Source organism: Opisthocomus hoazin, chromosome 9 (assembly GCF_030867145.1).
Source record: "Opisthocomus hoazin isolate bOpiHoa1 chromosome 9, bOpiHoa1.hap1, whole genome shotgun sequence".
Classification (NCBI taxonomy): domain Eukaryota; kingdom Metazoa; phylum Chordata; class Aves; order Opisthocomiformes; family Opisthocomidae; genus Opisthocomus; species Opisthocomus hoazin.
In genome coordinates this window covers 22,425,241-22,441,255 of record NC_134422.1, presented here as the reverse complement: position 1 = coordinate 22,441,255, position 16,015 = coordinate 22,425,241, and the positions used below count along the sequence as shown (strand labels likewise).

General features: G+C 43.8%; 1 protein-coding gene across 3 annotated transcripts in view; it reads left to right on the top strand.

Moving 5' to 3' along the window:
* Window positions 1-16,015, top strand: part of STK39 (serine/threonine kinase 39) — a 108,968-nt gene that overhangs the window by 62,513 nt on the left and 30,440 nt on the right. For all 3 annotated transcript variants that reach the window (XM_075430191.1, XM_075430189.1, XM_075430190.1), the window contains one exon: window positions 1,886-1,953. In XM_075430191.1, coding sequence (XP_075286306.1) covers window positions 1,886-1,953 — 68 coding nt within the window. The remainder of the gene's footprint in view (window positions 1-1,885; window positions 1,954-16,015) is intronic.

Genomic DNA, 16,015 nt, shown 5'->3' with positions numbered 1-16,015 from the left:
TTTGTTGTTAAAAATGCGAATTGAGGTGGGAATGTTGTTCTGGAGCCTTGTATGGCAAGTACTTGTGAGGATCAATCTGAATGCAGCGGGGCCTGTAACAATCAAGTTAAGCAACTTAAACTGCATAAAATGTATAGAAACTTTAAAGCCATGTTATGTTCATGCGCAGGAGAATTAAGATAGATGACTTGGCTGTTTTTGATGAAACTCCATAGCTGGATCACCCTAATTGCTGTCTTTTTATTAAGGCAGCGATGGCTGTTTCAGAGTAGCAAGAAGATCTCCAAATAATTTTTCATTCTTAGGATTTGTGTCACGACATGTAGCTTGTAATTAAAATGTTTCATCCTATATACAGTAAAATAGTTCAGTACTGTGACATAGTAGATTAATTCAGAGGAATAAAATACCAGATGGAGTTTCATGGCCCTGTGCTGAGAATGTGGGAAGCATCACTGCTATAAATAATTGCTTAATAGAATTACTGGCTTACAGCCAAAGTGCTCTTTTAAAAATGTTTGTTCCTTGGGTGAGTGACACTTGCCACTTCACCTGCAATTTTAGATTCTCTGATTTTCATTGGTGTCATTCAAATCTTTGAAAAGACTCGCAGCTTCCTGCCAGGCTTGGTCCTGTTAGCTCCTGTGATGACACCAGTCTTTCCGTTGCAGAGCTACTTTACGTAGCGCTTCACCATCTGAGATGTTTTATGTAAGCTGAGTACACGGGGAAAAAAAATGGGCTTTCACCACACAGTCTTTTTATGTCTTAGAAATTGAGAGTTCTGGAGTTTGCGACTCAGTTTATGCAGGTAACTCTTTTATTATGAGTTATTTAGTTTATGAAGGAGAAAAAAGCCTCTAGTTGAAGTCTTCTGTTGATTTTTGTTTTCCTAAAGTGTTCCAGAAGATGACTTGGAACTGGGACTAATGCAGCTTGTCACGGTTGTTGTGTGCCTGTTGGTCTTGGGCTGCATGTTCCTCTACACTGAAGTAACAGGTCTCTTGAAGATGCAGAAATAGTACTAGTAGTTTATAGGCATGGAAGGAACTTAATTGAAGTAGAAAAAAATCTACTCCCCCTTTAGTGATTAAATAATTTTCCAAATATTCATTAACTTTTGTTTAAAATACACAGATAATAAAATACAGATGTTGTGTAACACTTTTTTAAAAATAGCTTTGATGTGAAAAACTGTTGGAAAACAATCATATGAGGCTTGTGATGCAAGTCTTTATTTTGGGAGGTCTTGACTGTAACCTTTGAACTGGCTTCTCTGGGTGGTGACAATATGCCAGCTTCGGTATGAAATCATAGTAGGATAGAGGACTGGGCGGTACTCTGTATGTAGGATACACTGTTGCTTGAGACTTCATAGAATTCTTAGTTGAGGGCTGGGGAAGGTGTCACAGTGTGAGGGAGGAGTGATAGTGTGAAAGATATCTCTATTCCTGTGAAAGACACTCTCCGAGCTGTGATGCCCACTTTGATATGCTACTAGTTCTTTGCAGATGGGTAGATGCAAGACTTCCCTAACAACCAAAACTGTTACACAAAAATAATGTGAGTAGTAGCTTGCGATTCTCACTGTATGTGTATTATTTAATAGGTTATTGGAGCTTTGATGCAGGGTGGATTAAAAGCTCTTACACTCAGTGCTTTAATGTGTGCCTTATCATTTGTACCTAATTGAAATATGGCAGTTCTACTGGTATCAGCTAGCTTTTAGACTGTGTTACTGAAAATGTTTAAAAGGTTTTTGAGAGTTAGAGGATGTGTAAAGTATTCTGTGCTAGCTTCAAACTGTTAGCATGGCAAGTATGTCGGGATATATTTTTTTTCTTTTGGCATCCATTATAAGACTTTTTGCTTTTTTCTTTAATAGTCTCAGCCTGCTGTTAGTGACGAATATAGTGAAGTTCCTTGTGCAGTGAATCTTGTCTTAAGGTTGAGGTAAGAGATTCTTTTATTTATTTTAGCATTCCTTTTTATGTGGCTTTATTATTCTTGATCTCCCTCATTACTTTCATAATATTAACATAAAATAAGTGTTAACCTCTTTAATCTCCCAGTATGACCAGTATGAATAGTGTTTCTGTGACTAATTGCTGTCTTTTAATTGCTTACTGAAATAGTGTAAAATGAAAAGCAGAATATGAATGTGGCTTCAGGCTAAGTATACCCTTCATTAAGTATTTTCTTTCTTTTTTTCCTTGCAGTGCAGGATCACAGTGAGAGATTTTTAATGAGTTTTTTTCACACTTCAGCAGTCAGCCTCTGACAGAAATAAACCATAGCTGTATTACAAGTTGCCTACTCAAAACATTTTTCACTGGCAAGTTTGATCAGCCACTGTGGAGAAGTGACAGCTATTTTAGAAAATGGGTACAAATATGTTGTCTGACTTGAATTTATACATAGTTAAAATGAGTCAGATTACCTTTAATTAAAATCAGTTTATAATCAAGATTTTAGTTGTTTAATTATGCAGTCTAGTTCTTGGATAAAAGTGTTTTTTCATAGGAAGCTTTGATAACTTTTTATGTGTTTACAGCCATTTTACTTAAATGGCTATCTTAGTTAAAAATCTTACTGCCACTCACTTTAAAAATTGTTTGTGTCCTGTTTGTATTGACAGGATATCTCTGAGAGGTTGTAAACTCATTGTTATTGCTGTGGGGAAGAGTTAAATGTTATGTGTTTTTTATGCCAAGAAAAAGATAAAAAGTCAAATAAATATTTACAAAATTACAACCAGTATGTTAGAAACAAATAGCAGATTTATGCATATGAAATAGCTTTAAAACAGTAACATTAAAACCTGTTAGTGATCAGAAAAAAAAAACCCATCTACACTGAAAGAGTGTGAAGTTCCAAAATATATTATCTTCCCTTTTCTTTGACTACTTTTCTGGTGACAGCTGCAGAAAATTGCGTGACTGCCAAAGGTTGTTTACTGAAGGGAGGAGTAATAAATTGTATTGTAGGGAGAGAAAAGACTTAGAGATTATTTGGAATCGGTTTAGTTGTCCAATTTACATAACTGCTCAGTTATGCTATCAATATTCTTTTTCATCTCTCTGCTGACAAACAGGTAGATGAAACCATTTACAAAACAGACCAATTTATACTGCTATGTGGATGTACTAGTGAGGTGCTGTGGGTATTTTTAAATTACGATGAAACCTACAGAGTGATTAGCTTCTACCCAGTTACTTGCAGTGTTGGCATATCCACAGGGCAAACATTCTAGTCCTGCAAGTACAGTGAAATGTCAGGGATTATGCTTTCAGTTTTCTGCAGCTCTTAAGCCAGAATTGCTCCTAGGAGACCTGAGTTTCCAAACTCTTATTTGCACGATGAACTTCTGTTCTTGTTAAGAATCCTCTTAATTGATAGGGGAGAAAATTCGCTCCCACTACCCTCCCTAACAGCAAGTAACTAGATTAATGTGTTACAATTATGAAGGTTTAGATGGTTATTGGTAGAGAGGGAAGAAACATGAATTTCAATTTTAGGAACCTCAAAGTTTCCTTTAAAAAAAGCAAAATAGTCTTTAATGGCAGATACACTCTGGGGCCTGGGAATATTGTTGGCAGTGTCTTGGAAAAAACAAAAATCTGATGCATAATGTTGCAGAGTGAATCTTGTTAATTTACGATGACCTATTTTGAGGGAAGACCGCTCTGTGGTGCGAACTCCTGGCCACAAGTGAGCTCTGGCTGTGTCTGGCCTCAGTGCTAGGAGGTGGGCTGAGTTCTGCATCTTTTACTGTGTGTCTGGGATTCTTCTGATGGAAACCCGAGCATGTGAGTAGCTTCAGAACTAGTACGTAATCAACATGTGTGTGGATAGTTGGGGGGAATATAGGACAGCGGAATATACCAAGCAACACTGTTTTCCTTTAGTTGGGACTTTGCAAAGTGCAAATCTGAGAACAAGGGCTACAAGCTCCACATACCTTTGCGCAGTGGTGTTGATTCAGAGTTAGTACTTAAGCATTTCTTTATATTTACATCTTTAAAGGCAAGAGTTCCCTTGTTTATGGAACATTCACGGAAGTTCAGGGCAGCCACTGGCTGGCTGCTGTATATGTTGTGTTTAGCAGCGGATCTGTGATGGCATTTGAATAGCTGTCCTTCCTCCCCACTGTTGACACCAGGAGGGGAACAGCTGAGGCTGCTATGAGCATGGCAGGGCTGTGCAGTCTGCTGAAGACATGTCAAGAATTACGTTCAGATGTCTTGTTCTTCAGTAAATGACCAGAAATCTTAGTTGGGGAAAGGAGCTGATGATTATTGGTTAACTCTTAACAAAATGATTAACGTTTCTTCCATTACTGGATTACCTGTGGGGAGTTACCTCAGCTCATTCACCTGTCAGTGTCAAGTGTCTGTTGGTATATTCTGTTAAAAGCTTTTCATCTTTGACCTTACTTTAGGCACATTAATAGTGGCCCTGGCCTGGCAGTGAGTAGTTGCACCCAAGAGTAGAGGGCCTCCTGGGTTCTGCATTTTTGGGTCTAGGTCTGGCTGCAGTGAGCAAATTCAGAAAAGCCATCTCTGGAGAAATAGCGGCTGTGGTAACAGTATAGTGCTTCTTTATGGGCGTAGGAGTAGGAGTCTTCCTCCTTAGCCCCAAAGAATCTTGATGCTTGGACCTTACCACTCTGCTAAATAAGGGGCAGAATAGGTTTGAGGCTGGCATTGAAGTAAAGTGCGAACAAGCTTATACCACCCCAGGTAATGTAAGTGACAAGCTACAGAGATGCTGTTTTGGGAAGACAGTAGTGTTCAGAATATTGAAGTGTTAGTGGTTGAACTATTGCTGTAATCTATTTTGTACTAGTTCGACTGTTTTTTCTGTTTTGTTAGGAGAAGGGAAGTTGTATGGGGTTCCTTCATAGAAGTCTAAAGAACAAATTTCCTCTATCATAGGATGTAAACCTGGAGGCCCTCAGTCACTCATGGTCGGTCTTGGGTTACAGAGGAAGCCCACCTCTGCATTCCAGCTGTCCTTATGCTGGGATCATTGCAGGGTGAATGAGCTTACATTTAGGGCAGCTGTGTAGGGAGAAGGATGCTCTGGCCCCTAACTGCTTTGTTGTAATTAACTTACCAAGTAAACATTTTTTGAGCATCTGAAAGTAAAAATACTGCTAGATTTGGCATTTGTAGTGAATAAAAGTGGTGTCGATGACTTGCTTTGTGTCACGCAGCATTCCCTTGGGATTGTAAGGTAGTAAACAGCTAATATCCTCGCAGAGGTTTCTGCATTTATCCACCTCCATTGCAGATTTTAAAATATTCTGTTGATGTCTTTTGGTAAATTGATCATTAAGTCATATAGCTGATAGAGATTTGAGCACATCAGAGTATTTTTATGGGAGTTGTTAAAATGAGCCATAAGTTGTGAACCATATTATTATGCAGCAAGTTAGCTACAGTATGAGGATAGAAACAATTTCCTGTGATGCTTCATCTACTACTATTATATAGCTTTTAAAGTATGGCTTGATATCCAGATAAAGATTGCGAACATTAGATGCCATACTTGAAGACTCAAAGCTCAGTATATCATCGAACCTTTTTCTTTTAAAATATTTCACTTGGGGCAATCAAATTATATAAACTGAAGTATCTTGATGAGTTCAGAGCACGATGGTTTTAGATGCTGAGAGTTACTGTTTAAAAAAAAACCCTTCAGTACGGATGTGGGTAAAAATGTAAATACCAGCAAAATATAAGAGGAATGAATTGACCGATGGGGAGGATGAGAGGGGAAGGAAGGTAAACTCATCAAGAGAAGGCTCAGGAAGGTCTCATCTCTTCATTGCTTTCCTTTTGCTTCTGCAGAGAGGGGCTGTGGAGTAAGGTGACAGCAAAAGGTGAGCGTTTCAGATGGTAAGGAGCCCTTCCTGTGTGATGGAGGCTGGCTGGGCTTGGACCTGAGGGGAGAAGGTGTTTCCCCGGGGTCCTCAGGCAAGAAGAGGTAGTGAAGAGAAAACTCTGATGGTACTTGTGGTACTACTGAGTCTTTGGCTGGGGAACGACTTTGGCTGCAGAGAGTTAGTCATGGAAGTTGAGCCTGAAGGGTGGAAACAACTTCATATGAGGTTTGGGAGTGTGGGCCAAAAGGTTTGATGAGTAGAGCCTGGAGATTTGGGACCAGGGCAAAGCCTAGGGAGATGAGCAACCTTCAACAAGAGAGAGAAAACAACAACAACAAAGTAAATGCTCCTCTAGCTTGGGGGTTTCTTTTCCTCTTTTACAATGAGGCTATGCTACACCAAACCCCATCAAATTTTAGATTAGAGTTTTGCATTTTTTTCCTAGTAGTATGTTCCAAAAAAGCTTAATAGTACCCATAAAAATTAAAAATCACCTTCCCAAAGGACGAATTCTGGCAGAAGCATGAATGCATTTCAGTGATATATATATATATATATTTTTTTTTTTTTTTACTGGATGGTCAGGTTCTGTTATTTCTCCCAAGCAGAGCAGGGTTGGACTCATTCAGTAATTGAGTAGGGAATGCCAAATTAACACCAGCCTCTGTTTAGTCCAAATGCTTTGTTGTGGATGAGAGGCACAACTCACATTCTGAAACAATCTTTAAAGAATCCCATGGCACTCTTTATACAAGTGTTGGTATTTAACTTTGTTAGTCTGAATGGTTTCCAACTTGAGTGTCTGATTTTTCTGTCCTTAACTTGTATTTAATATGTTTTTGTTTTAGTAGTTTTCTCAGTGGGACTAACTTGTAAAAATATTCTCTACTGTCAGAGTTGCGTCTTCAGTTGGAGACAGCAATTCCCAATTTATTTTCTGTCTTTTGCACCGTTGTGTCTTGGAGTATGTTGCCCCAGAAGTGAAGTTAGCAACAGTGTGTTTTAGATAATTCCATGCAAAGCTTTATAAAGGCTCTAGTATTAAATACTTAATACAGACCATTAGTATTTTAAAGCTCAAGTTTAGTGAAGAGACTGTGCTTGAATTTTGCAATGAACTGGAAATACTGGTTCTCAGTTGTTGCCTGGTCTGTTTCCTTACCGTGTAACTGTGACCCAGACTGAGCGATCGCTCTGTTGAAGTGCTGATGCATCTGTGTGCTCAGCCTCGCAGAGGAAGAGGAATTTGAGATCGTGTTATTTACAGATAAATGTTTTGTGTATGACTGTATTTCTTACAAAAAATTTTCTTCAGCTAATATAGCTGGTTTATCACACTTGGAAACTGTGTGTCATTTGATCCTTTCTGAGGAATATGTCTTCTGAGGAGCTGGACAGACAGATACAATTCAGCATGACAAGTCCGAGGAGTAGCTGGTACCAGGCAGTTGCCTGTGCCGCTCTACAGCAGGAGAGTTGTTAGGACGTAAGTGAAATGTGATTTCCTCTGCACGCCAGAACATAAAGGACGAGGTATCACTCACTAGCCTGAGCTGAAGCTTGAGTGCTTATCTTCCTGCTTTCATGTAGGCCTGTTTTTTTGACCTCTTTCTTACAAAATTAGTTACATGTAAAGTTACAGAAAGAACGTACTTGGCTGGAGGTACCTCTTAGAGCTCCTCTCATGTTGTTAATGTGCAAGTCTGAGGCTTAGATTTTTAGGAGAAAAAAAAGCCCTATAAACAAGCAAACCCCAAAATCTGTTCTGGCTAGAGGTGGAACGAGCTTGATAATTAGCTCAGTACCATAACCCAAAGTTCTCGATTCTCTTTCTTTCGTTTTTCTTCTAGTTTTTTTGGTATCTTAAAAAACTTCTATCATTCCAGTATCTTTCGTATGAAGTGGGGCTGATGTGTATCCTTCACCAAGGGCTGGCAACGTGTGCTTACAGCCCAGAAGGTCAACCGTATCCTGGGCTGCATCAAAAGCAGCGTGGCCAGCAGGTCAAGAGAGGGATCGTGCCCCTCTACTCCACTCTGGTGAGACCCCACCTGGAGTCCTGTGTCCAGCTCTGGAGCCCTCAGCACAGGAAAGGCATGGACCTGCTGGAGTGGGGCCAGAGGAGAGCCACAAAAATGATCAGGGAGATGGAACCCCTCTCCTGTGAGGAAAGGCTGAGAGAGTTGGGGCTCTTCGGCCTGGAGAAGAGAAGGCTGCGGGGAGACCTTAGAGCAGCCTTCGAGTACTTAAAAGGGGCCTATAGGAAAGAGGGGGACCAACTTTTTAGCAGAGTCTGTAGCAGCAGGACAAGGGGCAATGGTTTTAAACTAAGGGAGGGTAGATTTAGACTGGATATAAGGAAGAAGTTTTTACAATGAGGGTGGTGAGGCACTGGCACAGGTTGCCCGGAGAGGTGGTAGGTGCCCCATCGCCAGAGACATTCAAGGTCAGGTTGGATGAGGCTCTGAGCAACCTACTCTTAATTGCAGATGTCCCTGCTCATTGCAGGGGGGTTGGGCTAGATGACAGTTAAAAGTCCTTTCCAACCCAAACTATTCCATGATTCTGTGATTTAGAATGGCTTTTGTTCTCCAGTGTATTTAATGACAAAACCCACAAACTCCTAGGTGTGTGGTAGATTTACAACTGGAAAGTAACAGAACTTCTCTGTAGGCTGGGAATTGATTCAGTAACAAACATCATAAATCAAAGTATTTGTAGAATTCTTGAACTAAATGTACCTGTGATTACAGTATTGAGCACTGTCCTATATTTTAATTTGCCATTATTTCGAAGGCTTTGCCCTGGGAATCAGGGGGGTGTGGGGAGATGCTTACTGAACTGAATTTTATTTTCACAGCATGGAGACTTGATTTAAATAACCTTTTTAATCATGATTAAATCATGACTGGAATCAGTGAGGAGGAACCCTTGATTAAACTATTGATTTTAATCCTGTTTTTTGTTTGTACCTCTATTATTTCCTTCAAAGTTTGCTATTTAAACATGGTAAATTATGCATTTCTTATTCACTACTTAAGGATGTTTTTATGCCTTGCTGTATTTTTATTGAAAATAAATTAAAGATTTAAAAAATTATTTTAATTATGACCTAAATAATCCTGGATGCAATTGATACACCATCACTTACTTACTAGAGAACTGGTATATTTGTTTATCAGAACAACATTTGAGTGTAAAATTGATAATTACTGAGCCAAGGAATCAATATATTGTTTCTGCTTATTGAATTTACATTAAGAAGAAGATTTGCATGTCTAAATATTTAGCTGGCAAGGAATTAGGCATTCAGCCTGCATAGTTGTGGTTGTAAATTATGCTGGCCATTGCATCTGGGGATGTTACTGATACTGAAATTTTAAAATTACTAGAACTTTTTTATTCCATTCTGATTTCTTACTGTATTATTTACAAAAGAAAGGAAAAAAGATGGGGAACAAAAACCAACAAAGAAACCCAAAGACCACCCCCAACCTCCTTTATGGTAAAGGAAATAGTTTAAAGCTTGAATTGACCTCAGTGTTACAAGTATTTTTATTTGTATTATTAATGGCGTGTGTGTTAATGGTCAACTGAGCGGGACAGTGAGAGGTGCCAACGAGCGGCAGCTCTGACTCAGCGGAGGTGGCGTTGAGTGTGACAGCGGCCAAACCCCCGCACGGATAAGAGCAGCGCCCAGGGAGGGCAGGCGAACAGAGCGGCAAACAGAGGCGGCGCAGCAGCCCGGGAGCGGCGCAGCAGTTCGCGCGGGCAGGGCGAGCGGGGAAGGCGGCAGGCAGGGTGCAGCTCAAGTAGTGGGCATCGCCTATCCAGGAGATATTCTAGCCATGGTTACCACCCGTGGTAAAGCTCTCGCTAGAAGGAGTGTGGGGACCCAGACGGAGGCCCCACGCAAGAACGCAGGTGTCCAGGTCTCTGGCTGCAGGGAGTGCCTGAGCCTGGCGCTCGTACCGGAGGACAGCAGAGACAACGGCTGTGTTCGGTGCGACCAGGTGAATGACCTGCCCAGCCTGGTGGCAGAGCTGAAGGAGGAAGTGGAGAGGTCGAGGAGCATCCGGGAGTGTGAGAGGGAGATTGACTGGTGGAGCAGCACCCTGCCCTCCCTGAGGCAGAGGCAGCAGGAGGCGGCTCCATGAGAAGCAGAGAACCCCCTACCCTCTTGCCACCGGGCAGAAAGAGGGGGCCTAAGAGATGGGGGGGAATGGAAACGGGTCCCTGCTCGGGGTGGCAAGAGAATCCCCTCCTGGCCTCCCTCACCTGCCCAGTTGCCCTTAAGCAACAGATATGGGGCTCTGGAATGTGAGGGACCGGCCACAGAGGATGTGGGTAAAGGTGAAGTTCCACCCAGGGGGTTGCCCAGGACCAGTCAGTCAGCCCCACGTATTACGACTGCCTCGGCTAAGAAAAAAAGGAGGGTAATTGTCATAGGTGATTCCCTTCTGAGGGGAACAGAGGGCTTGATCTGCCGACCGGACCCATCCCACAGGGAAGTCTGCTGCCTCCCTGGGGCCCGGGTTAGGGATGTTGCGAAGAAACTCCCTGGTCTGGTGCGGTCTTCTGATTACTACCCCCTCTTGGTAATGCAGGTTGGCGGGGACGAGATCACAGAAAGAAGTCCCAAGGCCATCAAAAGGGACTTCAGGGCACTGGGGCGACTGGTTGAGGGATCAGGGGCGCAGGTGGTGTTTTCCTCCATCCCTTCAGTGGCAGGGAACAGCACTGAAAGGGGCAGGAAAACTCACCTGGTTAACAGGTGGCTCAGGGACTGGTGCCATCGGTCAAATTTTGGCTTCTTTGATCATGGGGAGGTGTACACAGCACCGGGCCTGCTGGCGACAGGTGGAACTCAGCTATCTCAAAGGGGAAAAAGAATTCTTGGCCACGAGCTGGCGGGGCTCATTGAGAGGGCTTTAAACTAGGTTCAAAGGGGGAAGGGGATATTGCCCAGCTCACTAGGGATGAGCCTAGGCTTGGCGTGCCAGGGGTGAGACTGACAGCCCAGCTCAAGTGTGTCTACACCAATGCATGTAGCATGGGCAATAAACAGGAGGAGCTGGAAGCCATTATACAGCAGGATGGCTACGACTTGGTCGCCATCACAGAAACGTAGTGGGACGACTCGCATGACTGGCATGCTGTCATGGACGGCTGCAGACTCTTTAGGAAAGACAGGCCAACAAGGAGAGGTGGGGGAGTTGCTCTATATGTGAGGGAGCAAGTAGAATGCATTGAGCTTGGCCTGGGGGCAAATGAGGACAAGTTGAAAGCTTGTGGGTTAGAATTAAGGGACAGGCTCAAAAGGGTGACATTACGGTGGGTGTGTACTACAGGCCACCTGACCAGGAGGAGGAGGTTGATGAGGCCTTCCACAGGCAGCTGCAAGCAGCCTCACAGTCACAGGCCCTGGTTCTCATGGGGGACCACCCTGACATCAGCTGGGAAGACCACACAGCTAGGCAGGCGCAATCCAGGAGGTTCCTAGAGAGCATCAATGATAAATTTCTGATGCAAGTGGTGGAGGAACCAACAAGGAAAGGCGCTCTGCTGGACCTGTGTTAACAAACAAGGAGGGACTGGTGGAGGATGTGAAGGTCGGAGGTAGACTTGGCTGCAGTGACCATGAAATGGTCGAGTTCAGGATCCTGCGTGGAGGAAGCAGGGCGATAAGCAGGATCAAAACCCTGGACCTCAGGAGGGCTGACTTTTCCCTCTTCAAGGAGCTACTGGTAGGAATCCCGTGGGCCAGGGCTCTCGAAGGCAGGGGGGTCCAAGAGTGCTGCTCGCTGGTTAAACGACACTTCCTCCATGCTCAGGAGCAATGCATCCGCCTGAGAAAGAAATCGAGCAAAGGAGGCAGGAGACCTGCATGGTTAAACAAGGAGCTTCTAGCAGAGATCAGGTGGAAGAGAAAGGTACATGGAATGTGGAAAGAGGGACAGGCCACTTGGAAGGAGTACAGGAATGTGGTCAGAGCGTGCAGGGATGCGACGAGGAAGGCCAAGGCCCACCTGGAATTGAAGCTGGCAAGGGATGTCAAAAACAACAAGAAGGGCTTCTTCAAGTACATCAGTAGTAAACGGAAGGCTAGGGACAATGTGGGGCCGCTGCTGAATGAGGCGGGTGTCCTGGTGACGGAGGATGCAGAGAAAGCAGAGCTACTGAATGCCTTCTTTGCTTCAGTCTTCAGTGCCAAGGCAGGCCCTCAGGAATCCCAGGCCTCGGAGGTAAGAGAAGAAGCCCACAGAGAGGATGACTTTCCCTTGGTCGAGGAGGACTGTGTGAGGGATCGCTTAGCAATCTGGACACCCACAGATCCATGGGCCCTGATGGAATGCACCCACGAGTGCTGACGAAGCTGGCGGATGTCATTGCTGAGCCACTCTCCATCATCTTTGAGAGGTCCTGGAGGACAGGAGAAGTGCCCGAGGACTGGAGAAAGGCAAATATCACTCCAATCTTCAAAGAGGGCAAGAAGGAGGACCCAGGGAACTACAGGCTGGTCAGCCTCACCTCCATCCCGGGAAAGGTGATGGAGCAGCTTATCCTGGAGGCCATCATCAAGCAAGTGGAGGAAAAGAAGGTTATCAGGAGTAGTCAGCATGGATTCACCAAGGGGAAATCATGCCTGACCAATCTGATAGCTTTCTACGATGACATGACTGGCTGGGTAGATGAAGGGAGAGCCGTGGATGTTGTCTACCTTGACTTCAGCAAGGCTTTCGACACAGTCTCCTATAACATCCTCCTAGGGAAGCTCAGGAAGTGTGGGCTGGATGAGGGGTTGGTGGGGTGGATTGAGACTGGCTGAACGGCAGAACTCAGAGGGTTGTCGTCAGCGGCGCTGAGTCTAGTTGGAGGCTGGTAACTAGTGGTGTCCCCCAGGGGTCAGTACTGGGCCCAGCCTTGTTAAACTTCTTCATCAACGACCTGGATGAAGAGTTAGAATGTACCCTCAGCAAGTTTGCTGATGACACCAAACTGGGAGGTGTGGTAGATACACCAGAAGGCTGTGCTGCCATTCAGCGTGACCTGGACAGGCTGGAAAGTTGGGCAGAGAGGAACCTGATGAGGTTCAACAAGGGCAAGTGCAGGGTCCTGCACCTGGGGAGGAACAACCCCATGCATCAGTACAGGCCTGTGGTGGACCTGCTGGAGAGCAGCTCTGTGGAGAGGGACCTGGGTGTCCTGGTGGATGACAAGTTGACCATGAGCCAGCAGTGTGCCCTGGTTGCCAAGAAGGCCAATGGCATCCTGGGGTGCATTAAGAAGAGTGTGGCCAGCAGGACGAGGGAGCTTCTCCTTCCCCTCTACACTGCCCTGGTGAGACCCCATCTAGAGTACTGTGTCCAGTTCTGGGCTCCCCAGTTCAAAAAAGATGAAGAGGTACTGGAGAGAGTCCAGTGGAGGGCTACAAGGATGGTGAGGGTACTGGAACATCTCTCCTACGAGGGGAGGATGAGGGAGCTGGGCTTGTTCAGCCTGAAGAAGAGAAGGCTGTGAGGGGACCTAATATATACTTACAAATATCTGAAGGGTGGGTGTCAGGAGGATGGGGCCAAGCTCTTTTTAGTGGTTGCCCAGCGACAGGACAAGGGGCAATGGGCACAAACTGAAGCACAGGAAGTTTCGTCTGAACATGAGGAAGAACTTCTTCCCTCTGAGGGTGACGGAGCACTGGAACAGGCTGCCCAGGGAGGTTGTGGAGTCTCCTTCTCTGGAGATATTCAAGACCCGCCTGGACAAGATCCTGTGCAGCCTGCTGTAGGTGACCCTGCTTCGGCAGGAGGGTTGGACTAGATGACCCACAGAGGTCCCTTCCAACTCCTACCATTCTGTGATTCTGTGAACCCTAGTATGGCTGACGTTGATAATTCAAAATGTAATTCAAATTAGATAATTTTTTCTAATACTGTTAAAGACATTGCATTTACCTGGAGAGGCCATCTGTTTCATCCATCTGAATGGGGTGACATATTACATTTGGCAGGGTTGAAACAATTTTAAATAATTTTGTGTGTTTTGGCTGCTTGTTCCCACTTGGTGTTGTGGTTCTCTGTTTTTCCACTTTGCAGTGGTAGGGGTGTTTCTGGGACAGTGTTGGGTCACTATAAAGCAGTTAGGTTTTGTTTGGTTGTTTTGTGATTTCTGGTATTTTTTAGGGGAAGGCAAAGTTTTAAGTGAACGCATTTCGCTGATCCTGTTATGCTCCACAAAGCGATTGTCAGTGCCGCTGTAGTGGGCCCAGTGAATGGCCACATGAGCTGCGCTGGCACACAGGTGGGACAGGAACTGAGCATATGAACAGGCTTTGCTGGTGAAGCCTTTCTGTTGTAAAGGTACTTTTGGGAAAGTTTGTCCTAAAGCAGGAAAACTAGATGATACCTTTGAAGTTTTTAAAACAAAGCTTAAACTTTTTGCCACGCTTTCCACTCTTCTTGATAAGCTAATCAGAATCCAGGAGTTTTAGATGGATGTTATGCAGATTGTCGTAATTTTATGGTGGCTCAGATGTCTTTTTGATTTACCTACAAGTCTCCTTTGGTAGTGTTGGTAATGTACTGATAGGTCATCAGGAGTGAAAAACTCCGAGCCAGTGGCATTGGAAGGATGCACACATCCAGGGAGTTTTTGAGTTAACATATTTAAAGCATTGTTTGTTTTGGATAGGGGAAAAGGTTTCTCTGAGCCTTTCCTCAAAGTCTGTTTTGTGCACTTGGGGACATACACGTCTCACCCTCCCCCCCCCCCCCCCCCCATATTCCTGTAGAACTTGTTGCAAGTCTTTTGTCTCTATTTTGTAAATTAAATCACTTTTCAAGAGCTCTATTCTGAAGTACCCCCAGCCTCCTGGCAATTTTCTCCCTTTCACACTTTCTGATTTAAAGAACTGAAATTTTGCTTCAAGCATTGTGGCCAGTTTACAACACTGTACTTCGAGAATTTTTCACTGGATTAACAGGTTATGATCTCTCTGCTTGTGCACCAGGCATGTAGAAGCGTACCAAGTAATCCTTTGCGTGTTTATTCTGTTAGTTGCTCTGGTATCTCTGTTACCAGTCAGGCAGATGTACATTGCTTCAGTCTCGCGGCTAATTCAGATTTGACTTCTTTAAACTGAGCACTGGTCAATAATGCTTGGTATCAAGAAATAGCTCTTTCAGAGATATACTTGGAGGGGGTATGTCAAACTGTTGGCAAATCTAAGAAAGGCAGCTATAATCCCAATGTGCTGTAACGTTTAACGAAGTGATGAAATTGTGTGCATGGCAGTTGTCCGCTGTTACTGAAATGCTCCCCCTGAATACTTCAGGGTGATTGGTTTTTAGCATTATTGATGCCATCTATGCTTAACTCTGGTCCTTTCTAGGAAAAAGTCAGTTTTAGATCACTTCTGGTTTTGACCAAGCATTGAGATTTTACCATATTAATAAATTCTCAGTGTAACTGTGTACTGCCCTTCCTTGTGTTTCAAGTACTTCTTAAAAATACTGATGCTTTTCACAAGTTAAATCTTTACCACTGCTTTTAAAAAAAAACCTCTGCTAATTCAGGAGTAATTTTGGGGAAAAGTATGGTGATTAATATTGCCCTCTCTGGAGCAACAAAACTGATAGCTCGTTGTCTAAGTTGTTTCCACCTGCTGATGTGTGAGAGCAGGTAGGAATTGTGAGCCTCAAAAAAGATAATGCAAGTGAATACTGGTTTTCATGGCCTGTGCAGAGAAACGGGTCACCGAGAATTGAGGTAAAAAAATTTTGTTTGTTCCAGAGCTTGCTATTTGACTTAGCAGGGAATTAATATAATAAGGAAAAAAAATTGAAGGGCTTATAACGTTCTTTTTATTTAGCTTCTGGCATCAGCAGCTGCAGAAAAAGACCCTATTTAAAAGCATGCTTAGGTATAGATATGTCTAAAATGTCTCTAGTTCTAACACTTCTATCTTAAGAAATGAAGACTTGGGGCTGTAAACCAGTGGATGGAGAGGAGGGTCTTATGTTCATATGTCACTTCTAAAACGGTAAACACAGTTTTCCATACTTGCCTGGTGATGCTTGCGTGTATCAACTAGTTTTCTTGTGTTTCTTCTATTGCACAAATTGTGCA